Here is a 24,152-nt window from a genome sequence, read left to right on the forward strand (position 1 = left end):
CGGTCAGTCTCAGGCGGCGAGCGGGCAACGAAGGCGTCGCTCTGGGCCACGCAGCCCGCACCCGCCGGCGGCAGCGGCGCGGGTCTGATCGACCCGTCTTCGCTGCTGACCGCTGCCGACTTTGTGCCCTCTACGGCCGTCAAGCGGCCGGACTGCGACGTGGGCCCGGGCGCGTCCAAGAAAAAGAAGGCGTGCAAGGGGTGCACGTGCGGGCTCAAGGAGCTGCAGGAGGCCGAGATGCAGGGCGAGGTCATCCAGCTCGACCAGGACGACATGGACATGCCCAACGCGGCGCCCTCGTCGGCGGCCCCTGGCGGCGGCAAGCGGACCGAGATCACCGAGACCATCGTGGGCAAGGACGGCATCGCGCGCACCGTCAAGCGCATCCAGGTCGACACAAAGGGCGCCACCAGCAGCTGTGGAAGCTGCTTCCTCGGCGACGCGTTCCGCTGCAGCTCGTGTCCCTTCCTCGGCCTGCCGGCGTTTGAGCCGGGACAGAAGGTCGAGATCCCTGCCGGGATGGACGATGACGTCGACGTCTAGGTGGCGAGCGGAGCAAGGGCGAGGTGACAGCCGCCGTCGCTGTCGTCGTCGTCGTCGTCGTCGTCGTCGTCGTCGTCATCATCGAATCGTTGTACATTGTCGAGACTCTGCCTGCAATCACGTGAACTCGACTCGACTCAGATCCGATCGCGGTGATGTGTTGCTCAGTTGGCTGCTCGCTCCTGGATATGGCGGCGCGAGCTTCTGGCAACGAGGGCTTGCGGGTGTCGTACAAGTACAGATGCGAGCCGGGCCGTGCATGGCAGACGGCGGTGTGTTTCTCTGTGCCGCCTCGTCCATCAAGGTGGTGGGAGGTCGATGGTATAGTAATTCGGAAAGACGAGCTGCGACACCACCATCGACCCCGCGCGCGCGCACAAAAGCAGTCGGGGACGAATCAGCCCGCATGCCATCTCGACGAGTTGCGACGCTCCCGACACGACGAGGGCGAGGACGAGGACGAGGCCGCAAGCAAACTCACCTCATCCTCGATGGCCTTTCTGAGCACCTCGGCGATAAACTTTTCGACCTTGCCCACGTTTTTGAGGGCGTGCTTGTCCGGTTGTCCCACCTCGCTCTCGAAGGAAAGAGAGGGCAGGATCCGCGTTCCCGCCGAGGGTGGCGTCGTCTTGATGCCCGCTCCCGCTCCCGCCCCCGCCCCCGCGGCTGGGATGACGGGCCGCGGGACGGTATAGGTCGTACGTCTCCTCCACCCCGCTCCACCATCCCCCGGCACCATCTCATCCACCACACCATCACCCTCGTCCCCCTGCTCCTCCTCCTCCTCCTCATCGGGTTCGAGCAGACACACGTGTACCCTCCTCTTCTCCCCCTCGATGGACAAGATCAGCCCACACCGCATCACGAATCCCGTCACGCTCAGCTGCAACGGCAACGACATAAACGCCGGGCTCGGGTAGTTGATGAGCAGCGACGTCTGGATCGTCAGTCGGAACGTCGTCGTGGGCCAGTTGAGCGAAAAATGGAGCTGCATCGATGGCATCGTCGTCGTCGTCGTCGTCGTCGTTGCCGCGCCATCTTGAGCGTCTGTATCCTGGCGCAGGTGGGCAGCGGACGGGCCGCCGAGGTACGGCGGCGGTGATGTCGGTCCGCCGCCGCCCGAGTGGGTGCGGAACGAGGAGGTCGTCGTCTGTCCTGACCGCAGGTGGGGACGGTGCGAGGCCGGGTGGTATTGGTGGTGGTGCGGCGCGCCGCCAGCCGCGGCGGCGGGGAAGCGGCCGCGTTCCGACCGAGTCGGCGGGCGCGGCAGGACGTTGGATATGCTCGACGACGGGCCTACGCCGCGGCCGAGGAACGACGACGACGTCGTGGCCGCATCGTAGCTGGTCTTCCTCGAGCTGGCCGCAGTGGCGCCGGCACCGGCACCGGCACCGGCGGCATTCTGCCAGTGCCCAAAGTAGCCGGGCGACTGCGGTGGGATCGAGGCCGGGAGCGCATCGGGCGAGTTGGGACCCGAGGGCTGCTGCGGCCCGGGCCCGGATGCGACGGAACCGGCGGCTCGGATGCCCCTCGATGCGAGCGCGGCACTCCATTGCTGCTGCTGACTATGGTGGTGGGGCAGGTAGGGAGAGGGGAGGACGGATCCGGGCGTCGAAGCGGCCATGGACCCCGAAAAGACGCTGGGCGGTCCCTGGACGCGGTGCGGGGGCTGCGCGTCGTTGAACTGGGTATACGTCCGGAACGGCAGTGTGCCGGGCGACGCAAGTTCGGGGCCGGGTCCGTATGGCTGATCGTGCATGATCGACTCTGGCGACACGGAGGGGCGAGACGGCGCATCGAACGTGTCGGGCGTCGTCCTTCTTGTCCTAGCTTGCGCCGCGTTGCCGAGCGGGTGCTCGGGCACGGCGGCGATGGCGGGCACGTCGTCGTGGGTGACAAAGTCGGTCCATACATCGCCGACATGGCGGATGGAGACGTCGGGCGGGTGCGCGCCAAACTCGAGCGAGGTGATGGCTATGTCGCCGAGGAACGAGGGGCGCTTGGAGCCGCCCGACTCGAGGGCGCGGTTGAGCGTCGAGAGGAGGCGCGTCGAGAGCTCCGAGTCGAGCAGCGTCCAGTCCAGGTCGAGCGACATTGTACCGCGCGGCGATTCCGCGGCGCGAGCGATGGGGCCGAGCTGCGGTGGTCAAGGGGTGGCAAAGGTGGGCGTGGTCGAGGTGCGAGGATCGAGGTGGAGGAGGAGAAGAAGAAGAACGAGTCGGAAGAAGCAGCGGCGGCGGCGGCACCCAACCCCACATGACTGCCTCGGCGCATGGACCCGTGCGCAGCCAACACTTTTTTGGCGCCCGGCAATCGGGACACGCCCAGCAGCAGCAGCAGCAGCAGCAGCATCACCACCGCCACCAGCTAAAGCAGCCCGCTACGGACAGCCCACAGACAAAGGATGGCAAGGACGCCCCTCTGTGATTCTCTCTATCCATTGCCTCTATCTACAACGTCCGAGACGCCTGCAACCCATCCTCGTTTCCTCTGTGCGAACCCCTCATCGCCCTGACCACGCACTCGACCTCGACCTCAACCTCGACATCCTCGACATCCTCCCACTCGTCGTCAGCCTGCGCGCCGACGGCCGAAGAGCCGACAAACATGGTGCCCAGCTTGAAGACGACGTAGAGCATGAACCCGACCTGAAGGAAACGCACGACGGCGCTCGAGCTCTCCTCCTGAAGGGTGCGCGTCTCGTCGTAGTGCTGCCGCGCCGCGCGACCGCCGGCACCGCCGACGCCAGAACGAGCGCGGTGGTTGTTGAGCTCCTCGCGCCTCCTCTGCCGCGCCGCCAGCGTCTCAAAGTGCGACTTGGTGTGCGTAAAGATCGACGAGTGCGTCTGGCGGCCCGCCGACTCGCTGCGCTGCTGCGACGATGATGACGACGACGACGACGACGGGTGCGAGCGTCGTGTGTGGTTCCACGCGTACGTGGCGCGCGCCCGCCGCGAGGCGTTCGACGTCGGGTCGTAGCTGTATCCCGGCGTCGCGGCACCACCACCGCCGCCGTACTGCATCGACGAGGCCGAAGTGTCCCGATCGTACACCCGCCTGCCGCCATCGCCCGCGCCGCAAACATGACAGGCCCTCGGTGTGTGTTTCAGCAAGGCATGCTCGCCCAGTCGGTAGACGCCCCGCGGTCGACCCACTCACCGCGCAGTCTCGCTGCCGAGCGTCGCGTACGCCTCGCTGACCTGCTGGAACTTTTTCTTGGCGTCGTCGCTCGGGTTGACGTCCGGGTGCAGCTCCTTGGACAGCTTGTAGAACTGCGCCTTGATCTGCGCCTTGGACGCCGTGCGCTGGATCTGCAGCGTCTTGTAGTGATCCGGCACCACCTGCGCCGCCGCGCGCCGCGTCGTCGAAAAGCCTCGCCGCGGCACGCTCCTCATGCTGCTGCTGCTGCTGCTGCTGCCACCAGCGTGGGTGGCCGAGGTAGACATGGATCGGCGCCCGGTCGGGTGGAACGGCGTCGACGTCGCGCCCGTGGTCGCAGTCGTCGACGCGGCGGAACCTGGGCCGCCAGAGGATGCCGCACCCGACGGTCGAGGCAGCTCAGAGTCCAACCCTTGACCTTTCCCCTCGCCCTCACCCTCACCCTTGCCAGCGCCCTCGCCGCCGGCCGCCTCCTTTTCAAACACGGCCGCACCGCGTCCCCAGGGACCGGCCTTTTTGCCCCAGTCCTCCCTCACGCCCCAGAAGTGCACGTCGCTCAGCACCGGCAGACCCTCGCGGTCCCGCCTGCCCACGGGGCCCGGGTCAAAGTTGGGCCTGCCATCTTCGGGGAGCCCGGCGTTGGACGCGCCACGGTTCGGCTGGTCATAGTACCGCCGGTGCTCCTCGGTCCAGTACGACGGGTCGGCGTTGCGGGCGGGGAAGGTCGACTCCTGGTAGCTCGCCTCGTCGGCAAAGTCGCCCTCAGCCTCGAGACCGGCGGGCGTGTGTCGCAGCGGCCGGACCGTGGCCTTGGCGCCGTCGAGCTGGGCGCGGGCCTCGTCGAGAAGCGGGGTCGGTGCCCCGGCCGACGAGGCGGCGGCGGCGTCGACGGCGGGCACCTGGCCGAGCTCGCGCATGCGCTCCCGCTTCTCGGCCTCGCTCCCTTTCCAGCTGTCCATCTCGCCGTTGAGGAAGGGCCTCCAGCTCTTGCGGACCACCCAGTCCGGATGGCTCATCTCAAACAGCCGCGACACCGCGCGCTGGTAGGCGAACCGCTCGTCCTCGCCCGAAAAGAGGGCCAGATGCTTGAAGCCGACCTTGTCCGAGAGCTCCCTTTCGCGCTGCAGCGCCAGCTCGTCCTCGGGCCGCTGCTTGCCGCGCTCCTCTTCACGCATCGCCTCGCGTGCGCCGGCCGAGCGGTCGGGCCGCGACTCGTACGGCAGGATGTTGGGACGGAAGCCCTCCTCGGTGTCCTGCAGCGCCTCGGATAGCGTCTCCATCTGAATCAGGCTGTCGCTCATGAACTCGTCGCGCTCGACGTCGACGCGCTGCTGCGACGACCGCTGCCGGCGCTGGGCCTCGGCCAGCTCATGCTCCTCCGGATACGCCTGCCCCGCGGGCGGCGTCTTGAACGGGTTGATGCCGCCGTTGGCCGACATGTCGACGACGTCGTCGTGCTCGCCGGCAGAGCTCGTGACGTACTGCCCGCCCCGGATCTCCTCGACGATGGTGCCGGGCCCCGCCGCCGCGCCCTTGGCCGCATGCCTTGCGGCGTCCTTTGCGTCGGGGAAGAAGAGGTCGTCTGGCGAGCTGTCGGCGAGCAGAATGAGGCGGCATCCCGCCTCGTAGACGGCGTCGAGCAGGGTGATGAGGCGGCGCGCCTGGTTCTTCTGCATGAGCGTGAGCTGCGGCACGGCGTCGATGATAAAGGTGTGGTAGGTCGAGGCGAGCGTGAGGTAGTCGGCGGGCCCGAGCGGCGAGTCGCACAGCTGCTCAAACGTGAATCGACACACGCTGGGCCCTGCATCCGAGGCCGAGATGCTGAAAGGGATCAGCAGCTTGCGGCCGTACACCTCGACCGAGGCCGGAATGCCCTCGCGACCCCGGATGGCGTCTTGGGCGGCGGCGCGGAACTCGTCCTCCTCGCCGCGCACAAAGTACGTCGCCCGGCGCGGAGGCGCTGCAGACTCGGGTCCCGTAGCCTCTCGCCCTGCAGCCTCGCCGGCGGCGTCCTGGCCCTCTTCACCTTCGCCTTCGGCCTGCTGCCTACGCTTGAGCCACTCTTCCCGGTAGAAGGGCTCTCTGCGAAAGTCGCGCGTCTTGCGCATCTCAAAGTTGGGGCAGCGCTCGCCGAGGATCTCGAGGAACTGCGTCAGCTGGCCGCGCTGGACGTTGGAGGCGTAGAGGTCCTTTGGGATGCGGTTGCTGGTGCCGATGACGACGCCGCCGAGGCGCCAGTAGGCCTCGAGGGTCCTGCGGAGAAGGCCGGCGGATGCCACGTCGACCAGCTGGATCTCGTCAAAGAGGAGGATGTGGCCATGCTTGAGGAAGAGGTGGGCGGCGGCGTGAAGGGGCAGCGTCGTCTTGACGACGTCGCCGTCCGGGCCGGGGATGTCGGGCGCGTCGGCGGGCTTGTCCTCGAGCGAGTCGTAGCGCATGAAGGGCATGCCCTCGAGCAGCCGCTTCCAGCCCCTCTGGTTGTCCGGGCTGGCGTCGCTGGCCGGGGCTGCCTTACCCTTGCCCTTTCCCTCCCTGACCCACACTCCTCCGAGCCCTCTCCTGGGCGCGACCGTCTTGCGCGGGCCACCCTGGCGGAGTGCGATGCGCCTGCGCTCTGCTTCGTCCCAGATGATCTTGTAGAGGTCAAGGAGGAGGTGGTGGTAGTGCCTGCGGAACTTGTGCTTGGTGGGAAGGCTGTCGTAGAAGATGTCCATGACCATGCTCTTACCCGTGCCGGGGGTGCCAGTGATCATGAGGCCCTTTGGCGTGCCGAGCTCTGCCAGGCCCTCTGTGTCGCTGAGCCAGCGGACCAGGTCGCCGATCTTTTCCTTCTGAGGGACAGGGGAAGGGTCTTGGTCGTCTTGGCTGCGCTGCTCTGCGAGGCGCCGCTGCTGCTGTATGGTCCTTGCGGCCTGGGCCTCCTGGGCATGGGTGTCCTGGTTGAGGATGCCGAGGAGGTGTGCGGGCGGAATGTAGTCGCGGAGGGTGCGGTTGATGCGGCGCAGTTCTACGAGGGCGCGGAGCTGCTCCTCGTCCTCTTCGAGCTCTCCGCGGGCCACTTTGGCGCGGTAGATGAGGAGCGGGTCGGTGACTTGGAGTGCGTTTGCCTCGACGGGGGCTGCCGACGCCGAGTCGGGCGCGGATGTTGCTAGCCGGCGCAGGGCGGTGGTGGTTGTTGGGACATGCCGTGGTGGTGCATGGCGGGTGGAAGATGGGCAGAGGGGGCCATGCAGCTTCGAAGACGATGGCAAAGGTTGCCGCCGTGTGGTGCAAAGAGCGGCTGCTGACGAGGCGGCAGCGACGGTGTGATGGCTGGCACGGTTGGTTGCGACGGGATGCTGGCGCGAGGTGATGAGCCTGGCGGAGCGAAGCATGGCGGGCGGTGGGCCCGGGGGGCAGGGTAGGGAAAGCTCGAGGACGCCTGTGTGTGGGATGGGTAGAGGGGCGAGGATCAAAGGAGCGAGGTGAAGAGTAGGTGTGGCCTTGGGGAAGTGATGATGTGTGGGGAAAGGGAGGTGACAGGAGAGCGGGCGACAAACAGAGAGAGAGAGAGAGACCGACAGCGTTCGGCCGCTGCCCCGCTGCGTTCAGTAAGCGTGCAGCGCCATTCCTCCACTTTGGCGGGTCACCCGAGGCCGGCCCCCTCCCTCATCTGTCGGCCGGCAGTCGCTGCGACGTGCGCCTCGACCCTGCTCGGCCCGGTCCGACTCCCGAAACCTGGCAGCGTTCGCAACTTTTTTGAGCGGCGGGCGCGGAGGTTGGGCCCCTCGCTGGCTCGACCTTCACCCTTGCCTGCAGTCACCATCGGCCTCGTCCCGTCGCCCTTGCCCTCATACTCACCCTCACTTCGCACCACTCACACGTCCGCCCACCGGATCACCCGCCACCATGAGCAGGCCAGAACACCTCGCCCCCCCGGAAATCTTCTACGGCGATGTCGAGGCGTCAAAGTACACGGCAAAGTGAGTCCCCTCCCCTCCCCTCCCCCTGCCCTGCCTTGCTATGCCAGCAGGGGCGAGTCTTTGACACACTCACATCCGCCCTCTCACATCTGCCGCACCGCCGCCCACCAGCACGCGCGTGCAGACGATCCAGGCAGAAATGACGGAGCGCGCGCTCGAGCTCCTGATGCTGCCCGAGCACCGCAAGCCGGCGCTGCTCCTCGACATTGGCTGCGGCTCGGGCCTCTCGGGTGAGATCCTCACCGACCACGGCCACGAGTGGGTGGGCATGGACATCTCGCCCTCGATGCTCGAGGTCGCACTTGAGAGGGACACCGAGGGCGACATCATGCTCGCAGACGTGGGCCAGGGATGCGGATTCAGAGCCGGCAGCTTTGACGGCGCAATCAGGTGCGTCCATGCCCCCGCGCCGCTGTCCAGTCACCCTCGTGTCCTCGGCCCGCAGCTGACCCTGTTCCCCCGTTCTCCTCCCCTTGATTCATTTCCACACCTTCGGTGGCCTCGTCTTGCAGCATATCGGTCCTCCAGTGGCTCTGCAACGCCGACTCGACGGCCCACTCGCCCGCCGCCCGCCTCGCCACCTTTTTCCAGACCCTCTACTCGTCCCTCTCGCGCGGCTCGCGCGCCGTCTTCCAGTTCTACCCGGAAAACGACGAGCAGGTCACCTTCATCATGTCGTTTGCCACAAAAGCCGGCTTCGGCGGCGGCCTGGTCGTCGACTTCCCCAACTCGCGCAAGGCCAAGAAATTCTACCTCGTCCTCTGGGTCGGCGGCGAGATGAGCGTCGGTCCCAACGGCCAGGTGGCCAAACAGGAGCTGCCACAGGGTCTCGTGCATGATCACGAGGATGGCGGCAGCGGCACGGCAACCGGAGCGAAGGTCAAGTACGAGACGAGGAGGTCGGACAAGGCGCGCAAGGGCAAGAAGAAAAAGAGCGGCGAGACGACAAAGGAGTACATCCTGCGCAAAAAGGAACTCAACAAGCTCCGCGGAAAGGACGTGAGTGTCGATGCCGCCCTGGACCCTTTGGCAAAGGGGATGAGACGAGCATCGCCGGCTCACCCACCCGTCTTGCTCTGCGCCTCCACGCCCCCCTGGTCCCTCTCTCACAGGTGCCCCACGACTCCAAGTACACGGGCCGGAAGCGCAAGGGCGGCTTCTGATGTCGTCGTCGTCGTCGTCGTCGTCGTCTCGCCCTCTCGCTCTCCCTCTCTCGCGTGTGGCCTGTGTGCTTTCATCGGCACCTCTTGTATTTGTATACCCTCATCACTTGTCAGCACGACAGAATGCTGCACTCCCCTCCCATGCCATTGCCATCGACTCGACTCGACTCGACTCGACTCGACTCGCTCCTGTGCTACGACGAGCGGGCATGTCTCCCCGCCCGTCCTGAAGGAGCGCCGGGCTAGGACTTGATCTGCCTCGCGCCCTGGCCCAACGACTGGGCCTGGGTGGCCTGCTGGCCGTCCTGCTGCTCCTTTTTCTCGTCGGCGGGCAGCAGCATGACGAGGAGCATCGGCACAATGTAGTACCAGTACTTTTGCACAAACGACTTTTCCGGCTCGGGCTGCCGGATCGTCCCGTCGTCCTTGGTCGGCGGTGGCGTGCGCAGCAGCGGTCTGTGGGCGGTGGTGGGTGTGTGTAGGATAGAGGGATGGAAGTAAGGGGGGGTCCGATTCAGTACGAATCGAGGAACGTTACGATGGACGGCCATCGAGCGACGACTTACGCCGCAACCGTCTCGGGCCGCTTGACGACGACATCGGACCTCCAGGCCATCTGGACGGCGCGTTGGCGCTCCTCCTCCTGCCTTTCGAGGTGCGAGACGTCTTTGCCCATGCGTCGGAGGCGCACCAGGCCGGCCTTGCGCTTGGCGCGGTCCCTCTTTTCGGCGTCGTCAATCTGCTTGGCCCTCGTCTCGTCCGGGATGGGACAGCCGGATGCATCGAGCTGGATGTCCTTGACGGCGTAGCCGAACGAGGCGATGTCGCCGTGCCGCACGTGGAATGTCAGCTGGTCGTAGAGCGCCGAGAGGGATGGAGTGGATTGACGCAGGTGGCACTGCAAGGGTGTGGGGTCGAGGTGGTAGGGGAATGTGTGCGTGTGTGTGGGTGTGAGCAGCGGTGGCTACCACGAGGAGGGCAAGAGGAGCAGCGACACTCACGAGCGGTACGAAAGTCTGTACGCCCTCGTTTGCAGCCTCGGCATCAACGAAGCTGCCCTCATGCTGCGGGGCGACGAGGAGGACCTCGTACCTCTCCTTCCTCCCCGTCGTCTTGATCGCAGCGTCCTTGATGGTCTCCCACTCCTCCCTCCCGACCAGACTCTCGAGCTCCACACTCGAACCAACGTGGACCCGCGCCCTCGGCGTCCAATCTCCGTTGCCGTTGCCGTTGCCGTTGCCTCCGCGGCCGGTGGTGGTGGAAAGACGGTGGTAGAGCGTATACGTCTTGGCTTCCGCGCCGTCCAACGTCGTCGCCGAGACGCCAGCGGCAGCGGCGGTGGAGAGGACGAGGAGGGAAGAACAGAGTATCGCGCTGAGACCCCGCATCGTTTTCGTCGGGAGTTGGATGGTGGTGAGGCGTGGCGGTGACGGGTGTGAAGGCGGGGAAAGAAGCAAGGAATGCCGCAACCCCACGAGCAGACGCATCGACGTTCGGGCCCTGCCTGACCCTGCCCTGCCCTGACCCTGCCGCACCCGCACCCGCAACGCTGGCTCAGTGACCCGTGCGGCGTCGAGCCCGAGCCTCGCTCCACCCAGCCCAGCCAATTTCGGTTCGGTTCCGAAGGCCCCGCCCCGCCTGCCTCTCCCTGCCTCGGCACCACCAGCACGACGCCGCGCCGCTTCAGCCACTCCAACATCAATCTGTACCGACTCGACATAGGTGTGCGCTCGTGAGTGAATGTGTGGGATTATGAGTGTGGGGCGATAGGTATACAAAGGTTGAGCTGGACGCGATGAAGGAATGGGTGGATGGGCTGGGCCGAGCTGGGCCCGAAGCAGGCCCACGGCGGCGCAGGGCCAGAATTACTAGTGGGGCCCGTACTGGACCCGATGGGATGGAGTCGGATGGGTGAAAGCAAGTCAAGGTTGGATGGAGCCTGTCTCTGGCCAGGTCGGCGCTCAGACAGTTTGAGCTGTAGCCAACCGGTCGTTCGGAAAGCCAGCGCGGCCAGGCGGGCGTCTGGCTGGCTGAGGGCGGCGCGCGTCGCTCCGGCAGGTGGAACAAGGTGGCGGCGGCAAAGGGCCGACCTGCCCTACATGACGTTGCACTTGCAGCATCCCGCATCCTCGTCCGTCTTCTTCTGAGCGGCGCCGCCGGGCCTCGGCTGCGGCGGCTGCGAGCTGGTCGCCATCTGGGGCGCAGGCGCAGGCTGGAACAGCTGCTCGGCCTGTTGCTGCTGCTGCTGCTGCTGCTGGTGCTGCTGCTGGTCGTACTGATACTGCCGCTGCTGCTGACGATGCTGCTGGGTCACGTCGTAGCTCGTCTGGTGAGCCGACTCTTCGGCGTGCGAATGACGGCTGCGGCTCGACTTGTTGTGCCGGTCGTCCTGCGTCGGCTGGTGCAGCGACTGCATCTCGTAGGACGCCTGGCCGCGCGCACCGTCGGCCTCGACATCGGCGTCCCGGCTGCGCTGCATCGCAGTGTCATGTGCGTGCTGCTGCTGCTGCTGCTGCTGCTGCTGCTGCTGCTGCTGCTGCTGCTGCTGCTGCTGCTGCTGCTCGCCTTCTTTTCCAGCCAGGGCTGCCTCTGCTGCTCGGATAGCCTCATCGGACCTGCCCTGCCCGTCCTGCGCGGCGTTGGCAGGTCCCCCGTCGTAGGCCGCGGCACCGGCGCCGGCCTGGCCGCCCTGCTGCCCGCGTCGCTCCGCCGCAGCCTCTTCCTGGACCTGCTTGATCCGGCGCGCCACCTCGCTCTTGCTCAGCGGCAGCCCGTTGCGGTCCCACGTATCAATCAGACCGTCGACGTGGCTGAGCCTCGGATCGCCCGCCATGAGCATCTGCTGCTGCAGCCTTCTGGCCACAGTCGGGACGATCTCGTCGTCCCACGCATTGGCCGAGGTCGGCTTCGACACCGAGACGACCGGCGCCGGGCCAATGTGCCCAAACTCGCCGGGCGCGCTCAGGTGGCCGTTGCCCTGGACGGCGCCATCGCCAGCGCCTGCCACGTAGCGGTGCGGCGACAGCGAGCGGAATGCGTCCGGCTGCAACGTGGGGTTCGAGCGTTTCGAAGCAACCCGAGTGGGCGTCGATTTGGCCGAGTCCGGCTTGACGCCGCCCAGTGGGCCGAACTCGTCGAGGGGCTGATCGTGGGGAGGCGTGTTCCGCTCGGCCCGCGATAGCGGCTGCCGGCCCGCCGACGACGGAGAAGATCCGGTCTCGCGGTGAGGCCCGTGGCTGGATGCCGGTGTCCGGTCCGCCTCGGCGTGCGAGCGGCCATTCGGTGGCTGTGGCGTGGTCGGGTAGTCTGTCGATTCCGATGCCGCTGCCGCGCGCCCCTTGTTGGCGCTCGGCCGCCTGCCGCTTGAGGGGCCGGCGTACTTCATTGGCGTCGAGTGGGTGCGCAGCCGCTTCTGTTCGAAGCTCGACCCGGCCTGCCGTGGCTGCTGCGGCGGCTGCGACTGCTGCTGGCTCTGCTGCACTGCTCCCGGGACTGCCGATCGGTGCTCTCCGTTCTGCCCTGGAAAGGCCGTCTGCCGCTGGTGCTCGTAGATCGAGCTGTCCCGTCTTTGATAGCTGTCGCGCCGGAGATCACCGTGTCCACTCCGCGACGTCGGGCTCTCCAGTGGTGAGCTTGCCCGGATCGATTCGGCCCGCTCCCGTGCCAGCCTGCGAGCCCTTTCCACGGCCCTCGCGGTGGCGTCATCTCGCGGGGGACCGTTGCGCTTCTGCGAGCTTGCGCGGGCGAGGTCGCCATTCAAGGGCCGCATCGCCGCCATCGACGACTGCACCCTCGCCCTCGCGTGTGAAGCCGAAGACGGGGTCCGCGTGGCACCGCCTCCTGCGCCGCCGCCCAGCGCCGCCGTCGTCTCGCCATCTCCCGGACCGTACGCATTGTGGCGGCCGAGGCCAGCATCTCGGGAGACGCCGAGCTCCTCCTCCACCGCCTGCTCCTCGTCATCGAGCGTGGACCGACGCAGCTGGGCCGATGGCCTCGAGTCCCTCCGCTCGATGCTCTCCCTGGAGCGTAGGGCGCTGGCGGTCCAGCCCCCGTCGCTGGCCTCGATGGCGCTGATGCGTTTGCCGAGCTTGTTGCTCTCCCTCTCGAGCTTCTTGCGCAGCGCAGGCACCACCTGCTCGTCCCAGGGTATGTTGGAGCCGGAGGAAGGCGGGACCGAGTTGGGGCCCCATTGGTCGTAGGGGTCTGCCTGCCCGAATTCGGCGGAGGCGTCGAGGACGGCCTGGTGAGCGTAGCTCCGCGAAAAGGGCAGAGTGGCCGCCATCGAGCCGCGACCGCTAGCGCTGCTGCTTCCGGCTTGGTGGGCGAATGTGCCGCTTCACTGGACGGTCCGGTCGAGGAAGAATGGCGTGGCAGTGAGATGGTGTCGGGGGTATCGGGCGGTGACAGTCGAAAGAGGGCGGAGCGGTAGCCACAGAAGTGAAGCAGCGTTACAGCAGGGACCGAGAGGGTCGCGCTCCAGGACGAGACCGCTTGCTCAGCGGCCGCCGAGAGCCATTCTCTCGAGGCGGTGGTGGACGAGGCGGTGACGAGAGCGGTATCGCTTTCCGGCGTGAGAGGACGCTTGCGAGGCGTCGCCTCGGAAGGTCAAGGCAGTACGAGGAGCGATAGGGCCGCGCGAAGACGTCTTGGATCGACGGTGATCGAGCTCGACCAGCGAGGCAGCGTAGGAAGATGGTGGCGCGGCAAGGTGGCCTCGATAGGGCGATGAAAGACGAGAGGGAGATGCGAGAACCGAGCGGCGAGGTTGTCGTGCGACGACGCCGGTCCGTGCTGCCGGGCTACGGGGTGTATGAGGCTGGGGCGATAGGTCGATGGTGATGGTGGTGGTGATGGCGGTGGCGGTGGTAATGTGCTGCTTGAAGACCGGGCGAGAAGGAGTTTGTCGACTCGACGAGGTGAGACGAGAAAAGGGGTACAGCCAGGCAAGCTAAGGGAAGGGGCTGCCGAGCTAACTGTAGCCCGGCAGGCGGTGCAGTGCAGCCCTCTGGCAGCCGCGGGGCTGACCGACCGACCGACCGACCGCACGCCTGCCCGACCGCCCGCCCGCCCGGTGGTCGGTTCGCTGCCAGAAGGGAGACCCAACGCCGGCCTGCGCCCGCCGCCCACCGCCCGCCGGCCCGAGCAACAAAAAAAGCAGCTGCGACGCACGCCAAACCGCGATTAATCCGCACAGAAAAGCAGGGCAGGCCAGGGCAGGCCAGGCCAGGCCAGGGCGACAGGCAGGCGCAGGTGTGCGCCCGTGCGAGCGCGGTCTCCGCCCTACCAACCGCTCAACTGCCGTCCGCACCGCACCCTGCGACTCGATCGATCTTTGTTCAGCCCTCGTTCGCTCGGGTCCCCGCTTGCCGGATAGCCTCGTGGCACGCCACCGCGTGGCGGCCAGCGTCTGCTCGGGCAAGGGTCTGCTTGCTCCTACGTCGTCCCGGCCCAGCTCGCACCGTCGACGCAAGCCCTGTCCCACCGCTCCCACACAGGCACAGATCGACTTCGGGCCGAGGGTCAAGGCGGGCGGGGTATCGACGACAGATGTTGCAGGCGGAAACAGAGATGCAGAGGACGACGGGCAAAGCTGTGTAGCTAGCTCGGGCTGATAAAGAGCGTCGGCCGCCATCGATTCGGCGCACCAGTTCGGCGGCGAGGCGATCAGGACACGCAAAGCCCATGCGACAAGGTACGCACGGTCAAGCACGGCGCCATCGAAGGTCCGACAACGATCGAGACGGGGATCAAAGGAGGGTGAGGGCGAGACGGCGGCGCATGTCGCGGCGAGCGCAGCGCATCGTCCCGCAGATGAACATGGCAGGCGAGCCGCGAGCGGTTCGGTCCGGCCTGCGCTTTTGGACGGTGGACGGTGGAATGGCGCACCGGGTGCCGCGGCGAATGGGGCGGGCACAGCTGCGCTCATGCCACCAGACCCAGGCCGAGTCCGAGGCTCGCCGCCAGAAGGGTGCCGTAGACGGCGGCCGCCATGCCTCCGCCGGTGCTCGAGGCGCCGTTGCTGTTGTTCGACGACGGCTTGGCCGACGCCGTGTTCGAGGCAGACGACAGCGTGGCCGACGCAGAGCCCGTGGCCGGCTTGTCGGCCTGGCTGTTGGGGTCCGCGTTGGTGTTGGCCGTCACCTGGGCAGGCGTGGTGCCGTTGGGCTTGATCTCGAACGACGTCGACTCTGTCGGGCGCGACGGTGGCCGGCATGGAGCGAGGTTGTGCGCGGTCAGCTACGCGGGTTCTGTCTGGTCGTTGCGCCGCGGCTCGCCCGCCTGCCCGTCGGCCGCCACTCACCAAAGTAGACCTGCGGGCGATCGAGCTCGTAGTTGGACGAGTTGACAAAGAGCAGCTTGTAGGTGCCGGTCGGGATCTGATCAATGAAGATCTGCGACGAGCCGTTCTGCGGTGCGGACGGATGGTCGTATTGAAAGAGAGAGAGAGAGCAAGCGAGGACGAGCGTCGGTCAGCTGCGCCGCTGGTCGGGACATCGGCCCGGCGACCGACTGCCAGCCACACTCACGGCAGTCGTCAGGGCATTGCCAATTTGGAAGTTGCCGTTGAGCTGGCTGTTGTTCGAGTTGAGCAGCTGGACGGAGAAGAAGCTGGCGTCGCTCGAGTTGGCTGATGGCGCGATGGCGACGCGGTCGGAGGAGACGAGTCAGTATGCGCAGCGAAACGAGAAACGCGACTCGGAGGAGGGTCACCTCTGCTCACCTTTCCAGTTCTATGTCGATGCCGAGGAGGTAGAGATGGTGTCGGGATGGAAGGACGGGCAGGCTGGGTGTGAGTGATGCAGGCCACGGTGTGTTGCGCCGGCCACCGTGGCAATGCGACCGATGCTTACAAGGGTGTTGGTGTAGTTGGTCTGCCGCGGCCAAGAAGCAAGTGCGGGGCGGTGAGGGAACAGTCAGAGCGCAACATATGCGGACGTCAGCGATCCCTTCAGATCAGTACAGAGGCGGCGGAGACTGCCACACGACCTCGAGCGCCAGCATGCATCCACTCACCACCCAGTAGCCGCCTGGAGTCGGTGCAGGGCCATGTTGGAATGGTCGTCGCGAGAGGGCGTGCAAGAGGGTCAGAGGCAGACTGGCGTGAGCAGCCTGATCTTGGTCGTTGTGGCCTGGTTTGCTACAACTGGTGATCGAGAACGCTTACCGTTGTCGTTGGGGAAGCTGACCTCAAAGGCCTGGACGGCGGCGAATGCCGAGGCCAGGGCGGCGGCGACGGCAAAGGTCTTCATCTTCTTGGTGCGGGCTGCTTGCGTCGATGGAAATAAGAGGTGGGTATGTGTGTGGAAGGTGGCGCGACAGCGATAACGGCGAGAGGCGGTGATGGTAGTGACGGCGGTGATGGTGGTGGTGATCACGACGACGATGGCAACGGGGAAAACGGAACGAACAAAGAGCGGCGAGTGGTCGAGGAACCGGGCAGGACGCCAAGACAAAGGGGGACAAAACAGGGTGCCGCAAGGAGACCGGCTGGCCTACCTCTGCGGCCGGCCTGGTAGGCCTGGCCTGGTCGTCCGGCAGGCGTGCGGGGCTGAGCTGGTGCTCGAGACCATGCCGCACCATGCGGACCGTAGGGGCGCAGGCTGGCTAACTGCGTGCCTGCCTGCTGCTGCTGAGCCCGCAGCGCTGTTGCGTGTGTTGTCGGTGTGCAGAAGGGTCCAGCGGGCCCCTGCTTGACCCGACCTCCGACTCTGCCCTAGCCTGGCTACTGGTATCTGCCCGTTCGAGGCCCAGGCTCTGGCTAGAGAGCATGGTTATGCTTCGGAGCCAGCTGGATCCATCGAACCGAAGAGAGGGTTCGACGCCATCGGCCGATGCCCAGCAGTAAGCAAGCAGTGACATGGCGTGGATGGCCAGAAGAGGCCTGGCCGGGGTGGTTTAGAACCCAACGACGATGGCCAGGAGGCAGGCTAGGCGACAGCGCGTTGCCGTCAACGTCGACAGGCCGGGCAGGCTAGGGCCGGTGTCGCGGTCGCAGGCAACCGCTGCTGTGCCGTGGGTGGCTTGCCGCATCTGCGCTCGCGATCGATGCCGCAGTCTGGCAGCAGAACGCGGTCGAGCAGGTCGATCTACCTCGAAGTCGGGCAGCTGCCCGGCGGCATGTAAGAGGAGTAGAAGCTGGCCCTACCCCCGCAATCGGGCACAGCGGCCAGAAAGAATAGCGAGGAGGCGAGCGGAGCGGTACCAATGGACGGGCCCGTCGCCGTCGCCGTCGTTCCACCACGTCGCACGGCAACGTACGGCGGACGCGGACGAAGTGTTGCCAAGGTGGAGCATGTCTGTGGCCTGGGCCTGCCGCCGTCGTCGTTGATTGGTCGACGAGCCACGTCACACAGGCTAGGCCAGCTGAGGCCAGGGGGGGTCGAGAGGTGGAAAAGAAGGAAAGAAGGATCAGCGGGCCGGCCTCGCTAAGTTAGCGGCGTTGGCGTCGCACAAGCCCCAGGCACCGCGCTAGGCCGGGGGCCAGGCGCGTTTCCGGTCCAACCGAAAGAACAACACGAGCGCACGCCTAGCCTGCCTGCCTGCCTGCCTCTACTCTGGCCGGGTGCCCGGCCGAGCGAGACCATGCGCGTGCCAGCCGGCCTACCTGTTGTGCATGTCTCAGCCAGAGGCGGGTGGCACACGCGTACGGCCAGGCCGGCAAGCGGGCCGCGTTCCGAACAAACCACCGGGCTGGCTTGCCAGTGGGCCGACGACTGCGCGCCATCCTGACCGCCCACCACCACCACGATCACCACCGCTCACCTCTCGTATCGGCCCAGCCGTACGTATCATTTGAGTTGAGCCCGGTAGTCCATGACTCTGGCATGTCGCCATTGCTGCTGCCGACTTTTCGACAACGGTGCGACCAAGCTAGCTGGTATCGGATCGTCCCGAGGGTCGGTTGCCATGCCAGCGCACGCACGCGCACGCCCACACGTCGTCGCCGCCGTTCTGCGCCTTCGGCTACACGAGCGATTCCGGCCTGACTGGCCCCCGACCACCTCGGATGGAAGGCCGATCTCCGCGAGCCTTGACCGCCAGTCCTACATAGCCGCACCGTAGCCCGTCGGTCGCGACGTCAGGCCACAAGGCATCGCCGCGTCTAGGCCGGATCCCTTGTTCGTCGGTGAATCACGGCTATCAGCGACCGTGTGGGCGGCGAGGACCGCCTCTGTTCCACGATCTCGACAACCAGAGTGCCGGACAAGATACGGAGCTCAGGCCTCTTGTGCGATCGATGGCTCTCGCGAGTGAGAGGGATGACTCTGCCTGGCATCGTCGGTCTGCATCGCGACACAGATCAAAGTAGCATCGAACTACCGAGGCGGGCATCAGACGTACGGCCGACGAACAATCGGGGAGGCCCCGACGCAATCGCAGTCGACTACCCGATGCTTGTCGAAGGGCCTGTTGCAAAACCAACGGCCGATAGAGATGTCCGTGGAGCGTTCCCACACCTCGCTCGAGCTGCAGGCAAAGAAGGCAGGAAGGATGCTCGAGCATGGCCCATGGTACCGTGAGCGCCGTACCGCATGTCCTGCACCGTACCAGCAACAGGCAGGCTGGGGGTCCATGCTTTGCAGTCCCGTCGCCGAGGCCGTGGGCGTAAGTCAAGCAAAGGGAAGCGGGCAGGAGCCTGCTTCCTTTGCTGCGGCTGCGTCGGTCGTAGTTAGTTGATGCTGAGCTGGGTCCCCCTTCGTCGTGGCCCACAAGTCGATGCCACGCTGATGAGGGCAAAGACGCAGCAGCGAGGGACAGCAAGGGAGCACAAGCAAGCAAGCAGCAAGCAGGCGAGCGAGCGACCTCGACCGCGCCCTCGCCCTCGTGTCGGAAGATTTCCAGGCGGCGAAACATCGGGGCAGGGGCGGACCTGCATGATATTGATTTCAACGCTGACTTCGCTCCCGGCCTCCCTCCCTCTGTGCCACCCCACACCCCCTCGTCGGAGTTGGCCGTACAGACGCCCTCGCCCGCCGCCCTTTGGGGTCGCATGTCAGGAGCGCCGCCGATGAGCGGACCGGGCCAGGCCCGACAGAAAGAGGGCCAAAGGGACGCGTGGGAGAGCAGTAGGGCTAGTGATGATGACCTCTCCCCCCTCTCTCCCTGCCTTGGGCGTCACCGTCTTCGACATCGTGGTCGACGCCCGCTGAGCCCCGCCAGTCCCTGGCCTGTTGATTCAGGCAAGGAGGGGCTGGGGCGCACACTCGGCTGCGACAACGTCGGTACGAGTCTCACCGTCGCTGATGATCGCAAGCAAGCCGAGGCCACTTTTGGATGGGGAGCGGACGGCGTGACAGTCCGCCGGCAGTACGGTTGCACGGTCGCAGGTGTCCGTTGCACGCTCCAGAACCAGAACCAGAACCAGAACCAGAACCAGAACCAGAACGAAGCCACAAACAAAGCAGCCACCCAGAGCCATCATGGGACGTGCTGGCCGTCGCGTCGCTGCCTTTGAGCGTGTTCGTTGTGCCCATGCTTGCTTGTGGCCCGCATGCTGTGGACCGACCCGCGGTACGCACGTTCATGACAGCTTCCCACGGGCAGCGTGCGTGCGTGCGTGGCGGCGCCGTCCGTTGTGGTTGTCGTCGAGCTGGCCGAGACGCCGTATGGCAAAAGAGGCGTTGGATCTGGGGACGCCGCTTTGCGCCTCTTTTTTCGGTCTTGTCGCGTGCTCCTGCTTCCGGCCGTCACTGCTTTCGCCTCGGCCCCATCAGCTACATATCACGTCCATCTCTCTGTCGCCTTGTGCACCCTGACAGCAGAGTGGACAGTCAGACAGACGTCAAAGGATCGCCTTTCTCCCACGCTCCTTTGTCGATCAATGCTGTGTACGATGGGGTCGCGGGCGGGTGCTGACGTCTGCACTGGGCGTGCCCCCACCCGCTGCTGTTCGGCGGGTCGTGATCCGTGTCAGCCTCTCCTTCTCCTGTCTGTCCGCGGCGGGCTGGCTCCTATTGGGGATTAGAGTTGGGTGGCGTGTCCGAAAATGAAGGCCGTCGCTCGGGCGGGGCGCGTTCCCACACGCCACCACACCCCACCTCACCACGCCACGACGTCGCATCACATCACATCATATCGTCACGCAGGGCAGGGCAGTGCGCTACGCCGAGCGATGTACATATGAAGTAGAACGTGGATGCCCCGAGGTGCTGCTGCGAATCGGATCAGACCAGCGATGGGCTCGCGAACCTGAGGCTGGTGGTGATGCTCAGAGTATGCCCATCGATGGGCATGTCGTCGTCCGCTCGCAAAGGGCGACACGAGACGCGGGGCCAGGCTGGATCCAGGCACAGAAAGGACCCTGACGGAAACGGGGCGAGGCGAGGGCGAGGGAAGATCGAGCCAACCCAGAGGCAAGCAAGCCCCTTGCAGCTGATTCGGTGCCCTTGCCCTTCCTACAGTAGTAGCCTGGCAGCCGTGCTGTCGAGGTCGATAGCAAGTCAAGAGGAACGCGTGGCAAGCACGGGAGAGAGGCAGGCTGGGAACGCGGCTGGTGGTAGGTGGTGCCTGAGCGGTCGCCCCGCCTCGCTGGGTATCGACGCCCACCGCCAGTCTCTGCGCTGGACGTCTGCTTTGCCCGCCTAGGCATAGGGTGCATGCATGGCACGGCACGACATGGCATGGCATAGCCTGGCCTGCACTCGAACGTCTTGGCCTGGCAGGCTGTGCGTGCGAGCGTGCTTGCCTTCGTGGGACTTTTGTCGGGGGGCCTGGCTGGCTGCTTCTTCGCTTCTGCTTGCCATCCCGACCCGCTCCTTCCCCCGTCATCTCTGACCATGGCCCCGACCTCTGCCTCGTGTCGCAGCGCCGCCAAGGGAGCCCCCTTCATTTCGGTTGCTCCGCCTCTGCCCGCTTTTCCCACCCACCGACGTCGGCGCAGCCGTCTGCTTGCAATCATGCAAAGCGGTCAAGGAAACCCAGAAGGCGCCGGGATCGGCCCGACAGGCAGCAGCAGCGGCGGCAGTACGGAAATGGCGCGCTCTGCCGAAGAGGCGGCCTAGCGTCGTCGGTGCGCCCGACGCCCTCGCCCCTCACCCCTCGCCCTTGGTAGCGTGTACAGCCACAGAGATGCGGCCGTGGGACCCATCCCAGAGAGTGCGGTACATACTGTAGAGGCCACCCGGCATCCCTTCCGACCCACCCAAGGCCGAAGGCAGGCTAAGGTCGGCTGGCTGGCCGGTGGGCGCCGACGTCGGCCAAGTGCAGATCCACCTTACCGGCCTGAGCCAGCACCGACTTGGACCACGCTACCGTCCTGCCCTCCCGGCCCTCCCGGCCCTCCCGGCCCTCCCTGCCCTCTTCACCAGGGTGTATGTACGGCGGCACAGACGGACGTCGAAGCGAGCAGGGGTGGGCCGCCTTCGCCCCGGTCGCTGCTCGTCGTTGGCCTGCCCGTCCGGCGCTCTCTGTACCGCTGACCCCCTCTCGAGGGCAGGTGGATATAAGCCACAGAGAGCCAGGCCAAACGTCCTCCGTGAGCCAGCCCGACGTCGTCCTCCTCCTTGTCCTCCTCCTCCCTCTCCTTCTCACCCCCTCCTCTTCTCGCTTCATCTCTCCTCCGCCTCCGATACAGCATCTCGGGCTGATCCTGTTCCCGCGCACATCGCCGCCACCCGTGAACCGCCCATCGACGTGCGCCGGACGCCGCCTCGACCGCCCCTGTCCCCTGCACCCTTCCCTCCCCGAGCGACGCCTGGCAGCCCAGGATGAAGATCCTCTTCCTCTGCACCGCCTTCAACTCGCTATCCCAGGTAAGCCAGTCTTCCCGCCCTGTTCCATCATCCTCTACTCCCGGCCGCGCCGCCGCCGTGACGCCACCATGCTGACCATGCCTCCATCGCGCTTCCCTTGCCAAATTGTGCATCCTCTCCCCGATCGCCTCCACGCGCCACGCCACTCCCGCAGCGACTGGCCCTTGTGCTCAAGTCTCGCGGCCATGCCGTGACAGTGGAGCTGGCCCTCTCGCCGCAGCTCATGATCTCGGCCGCCGAGCTCGCCGCGCCCGACATTGTCGTCTGCCCTTTCCTCACCAAGCGCGTCCCTCCCGAGGTCTACTCGCGCTGGCTCACCCTCATCGTCCACCCGGGCCCACCCGGCGATGCAGGGCCCTCGGCCATCGACTGGTGCCTCTTTGGCGACATGGGCGAGGCCGACACGGCAGAGGCTCAGCTGGCCGCCATCGACGCGCGTCACTCTGCCTCGGCGCCGCCACAGACCACCACCGCCGCCATGCGCTCGCACTGGGGCGTCACGGTGCTGCAGGCCATCGAGGCGCTCGACGCAGGACCCATCTGGGCTTTTGACCAGTTTCCGCTCGACGAACAGGCCCGCAGCATGACAAAGAGCGACCTCTACCGCGGGCCCGTGACGCGCGCCGCCCTCAACGGCGTGCTGGCCGCCATCGACCGCATCCAGGCGGCCGCCCAGGGGACGCGGTCCTACCCTCCCTCGCTGCCGGCGCCCGTGAATGCTGGCATCGAGTGCGTCAGCAGCGGCATGCCCTTCCTCGGGGGCAAGACGCACGAGAGACCGCTGCTCAAGGCGTCGATGCGCGACTTCCTCTTCCAGGGCCGCGCCAACGGCAGCGGGCCCCTCTGCGCAGACGCCATCGTTCAGCGGATCAACTCTGCCGACTCGCAGCCAGGCGTTCTGACCAGCCTGCTCGGCAAGCCGCTCTTCGTCTACGGCGCCGTCGTCCAACGCGATCCGCTCCCCGAGGCCATGGCCGCCCTGGCCCGCGAGGCACCCAGCGGCACGGTGCTGGCGACGCGAGAGGGAGCGGTTCTCGTCACCGTCGGCGCCGACCTGCCCATCTGGATCTGCCACCTTCGCCGGCCCAAGGCTAAGACCGACCGGCAGCTCCACCCCAAGCTGCCCGCCGTCATGTGCCTGCTCTCGATGCCCGAGCTGGCGCGCGACCTCGGCCTGCTCGACCGCGTCGACGAGTGGAGCCCTACCGCCGGCTTCGGGGCGGACCCCTCGGCGCCCTGGCGCCGCCGCCCGGGCACCTACCAGCAGGTCTATGTCGAGCTTGAGTGGTACGGCGAGGGCGCCACCGTCGGCTATGTCTACTCGGAGTTCTACAATGGCGCCTTTTCGACGCTGCAGTGCGAGCTGCTGCTCGAGGCCATCCACTGGACGCTGGCCCAGCCCGGGCTCAAGGCCATCGTCATGATGGGAGGCTCGGGCTACTTTTCCAACGGCATCGCCCTCAACGTCATCGAGGGCTCCTCGGACCCAGCGGCCGAGGGCTGGGCCAACATCAACGCCATCGACGACTGCGTCGAGGCGCTCCTGGCGCCGCACGGCGTCCTGACGTTTGCGGCGATGCGCGGCAACGCCGCAGCCGGTGGCCTGGCGGTCGCGACGGCGGCCGACGTGGTGCTGTCGGTCGAGCATGCCGTGCACAACCCGCACTACCGCGGCCTCGGCCTCTACGGCTCCGAGTGGCACACCTACAGCTGGTACCAGCGCTGTGGCGCCGCCGTCGCCTCGAAGCTGGCGCGCGGCATGCTGCCGCTCAGCGCGGCCGAGGCCAAGGCGGTGGGCCTGGTCGACCACGTCCTCGGCCAGGGCCACCTCGGCGCCCAGGCCGTCATCGACGAGGTCAAGCACGTAGTCCAGCGCATCGTCACGGCCAAGGTGCGCGACGTGGCCCACGACCGTACCGGCCTCCTCTCGAGCGCGGCGCCGTGGACGCGGGCCTTGCTTCCCGTCGTGGGGCAGGAGGTCGATGACCGATCGCTGGCCGACCAGCGGGTGACCAACAAGGCCAAGTACCTCGCCTACCTCTTCGCCGGCCGGCGCGAAGGGGCGACGCTGCGCCAGCACTTCCAGGTCTTCCGCCAGCACGAGCTCGACCAGATGACGTACGATTTCTTCCACCCGCACCGCGGCCAGCGCTTCCGCACGCGCTGCACCGCGTTTGTGCGCAAGCTGGTGCCCGAAGCCACGCCGAGCCGCTTCGCTCTGCACAGGAGATACGGCACCGCCGACTGGAACGCGGCCAACGGTGGCGGCGGCGGCGGCAGCGGCGCCGTCGTGGTCGAGCGGGATGAAGAGGAGCTGGATGCCTTTGACAGCCTCGGCGACGTGCCGGCCACCGAGGCCGTGACGAGGCTGCCGCGCAGCCGTCCGGAGCTGCTGCCGGTGCGAAGCGTCAAGGCGTCCGAGATCGACGGCAGCTCGCCCATGTTCCGCAGCCCGAGCGACTTTTCCGACGGCGACGCCGACGCCTCGGACGCCAGCGAGTGGACGGTGCCGTCGTCTGCGCCGTCTGCCGCGTCGTCGCCGCGGCCGGGTACCGTGACGAGGGCGGCCAAGT

At 66.7% G+C, this 24,152-nt stretch overlaps 8 protein-coding genes across 8 annotated transcripts in view; 3 read left to right on the forward strand and 5 right to left on the reverse strand.

Annotated features, from left to right (window-relative positions):
* PFL1_05924 (uncharacterized protein) overlaps positions 1–543 on the forward strand; it is a gene marked incomplete at both ends in the record, with an annotated part of 1,201 nt that extends 658 nt beyond the window's left edge. Inside the window, one exon of the mRNA XM_007883459.1 lies at positions 1–543. This exon is cut by the window's left edge and continues 287 nt beyond it. Coding sequence (XP_007881650.1) covers positions 1–543 — 543 coding nt within the window.
* Positions 544–842: 299 nt separating this feature from the next.
* On the reverse strand, positions 843–2,638 carry PFL1_05925 (uncharacterized protein; the record flags this gene model as incomplete). The annotated part of the gene is made up of 2 exons (XM_007883460.1): positions 843–887; positions 1,025–2,638. 2 exons carry the CDS (start codon positions 2,636–2,638, stop codon positions 843–845), a joined length of 1,659 nt encoding a protein of 552 aa, XP_007881651.1.
* Positions 2,639–2,993: 355 nt separating this feature from the next.
* PFL1_05926 (uncharacterized protein) lies at positions 2,994–7,076 on the reverse strand (the record flags this gene model as incomplete). The annotated part of the gene is made up of 2 exons (XM_007883461.1): positions 2,994–3,600; positions 3,703–7,076. 2 exons carry the CDS (start codon positions 7,074–7,076, stop codon positions 2,994–2,996), a joined length of 3,981 nt encoding a protein of 1,326 aa, XP_007881652.1.
* Positions 7,077–7,590: 514 nt separating this feature from the next.
* Positions 7,591–8,827, forward strand: PFL1_05927 (uncharacterized protein; the record flags this gene model as incomplete). Its single annotated transcript, XM_007883462.1, has 4 exons — positions 7,591–7,664; positions 7,776–8,054; positions 8,177–8,663; positions 8,777–8,827. The coding sequence occupies 4 exons, from the start codon at positions 7,591–7,593 to the stop codon at positions 8,825–8,827; spliced, it is 891 nt and encodes a 296-aa protein (XP_007881653.1).
* A 242-nt stretch (positions 8,828–9,069) lies between these two features.
* Positions 9,070–10,215, reverse strand: PFL1_05928 (uncharacterized protein; the record flags this gene model as incomplete). The annotated part of the gene is made up of 3 exons (XM_007883463.1): positions 9,070–9,283; positions 9,394–9,725; positions 9,829–10,215. 3 exons carry the CDS (start codon positions 10,213–10,215, stop codon positions 9,070–9,072), a joined length of 933 nt encoding a protein of 310 aa, XP_007881654.1.
* Positions 10,216–10,922: 707 nt separating this feature from the next.
* Positions 10,923–13,109, reverse strand: PFL1_05929 (uncharacterized protein; the record flags this gene model as incomplete). The annotated part of the gene is made up of 1 exon (XM_007883464.1): positions 10,923–13,109. One exon carries the CDS (start codon positions 13,107–13,109, stop codon positions 10,923–10,925), a length of 2,187 nt encoding a protein of 728 aa, XP_007881655.1.
* Positions 13,110–14,749: 1,640 nt separating this feature from the next.
* On the reverse strand, positions 14,750–16,077 carry PFL1_05930 (uncharacterized protein; the record flags this gene model as incomplete). The annotated part of the gene is made up of 7 exons (XM_007883465.1): positions 14,750–15,015; positions 15,129–15,234; positions 15,355–15,455; positions 15,549–15,558; positions 15,679–15,699; positions 15,842–15,855; positions 15,993–16,077. 7 exons carry the CDS (start codon positions 16,075–16,077, stop codon positions 14,750–14,752), a joined length of 603 nt encoding a protein of 200 aa, XP_007881656.1.
* Positions 16,078–21,534: 5,457 nt separating this feature from the next.
* The window catches only part of PFL1_05931 (uncharacterized protein), a gene marked incomplete at both ends in the record, with an annotated part of 3,996 nt that continues 1,378 nt past the window's right edge, over positions 21,535–24,152 (forward strand). Inside the window, 2 exons of the mRNA XM_007883466.1 lie at positions 21,535–21,579; positions 21,734–24,133. Coding sequence (XP_007881657.1) covers positions 21,535–21,579; positions 21,734–24,133 — 2,445 coding nt within the window. The remainder of the gene's footprint in view (positions 21,580–21,733; positions 24,134–24,152) is intronic.

Source organism: Pseudozyma flocculosa, assembly GCF_000417875.1.
Source record: "Pseudozyma flocculosa PF-1 unplaced genomic scaffold scaffold00022, whole genome shotgun sequence".
Lineage (NCBI taxonomy): Eukaryota > Fungi > Basidiomycota > Ustilaginomycetes > Ustilaginales > Ustilaginaceae > Pseudozyma > Pseudozyma flocculosa.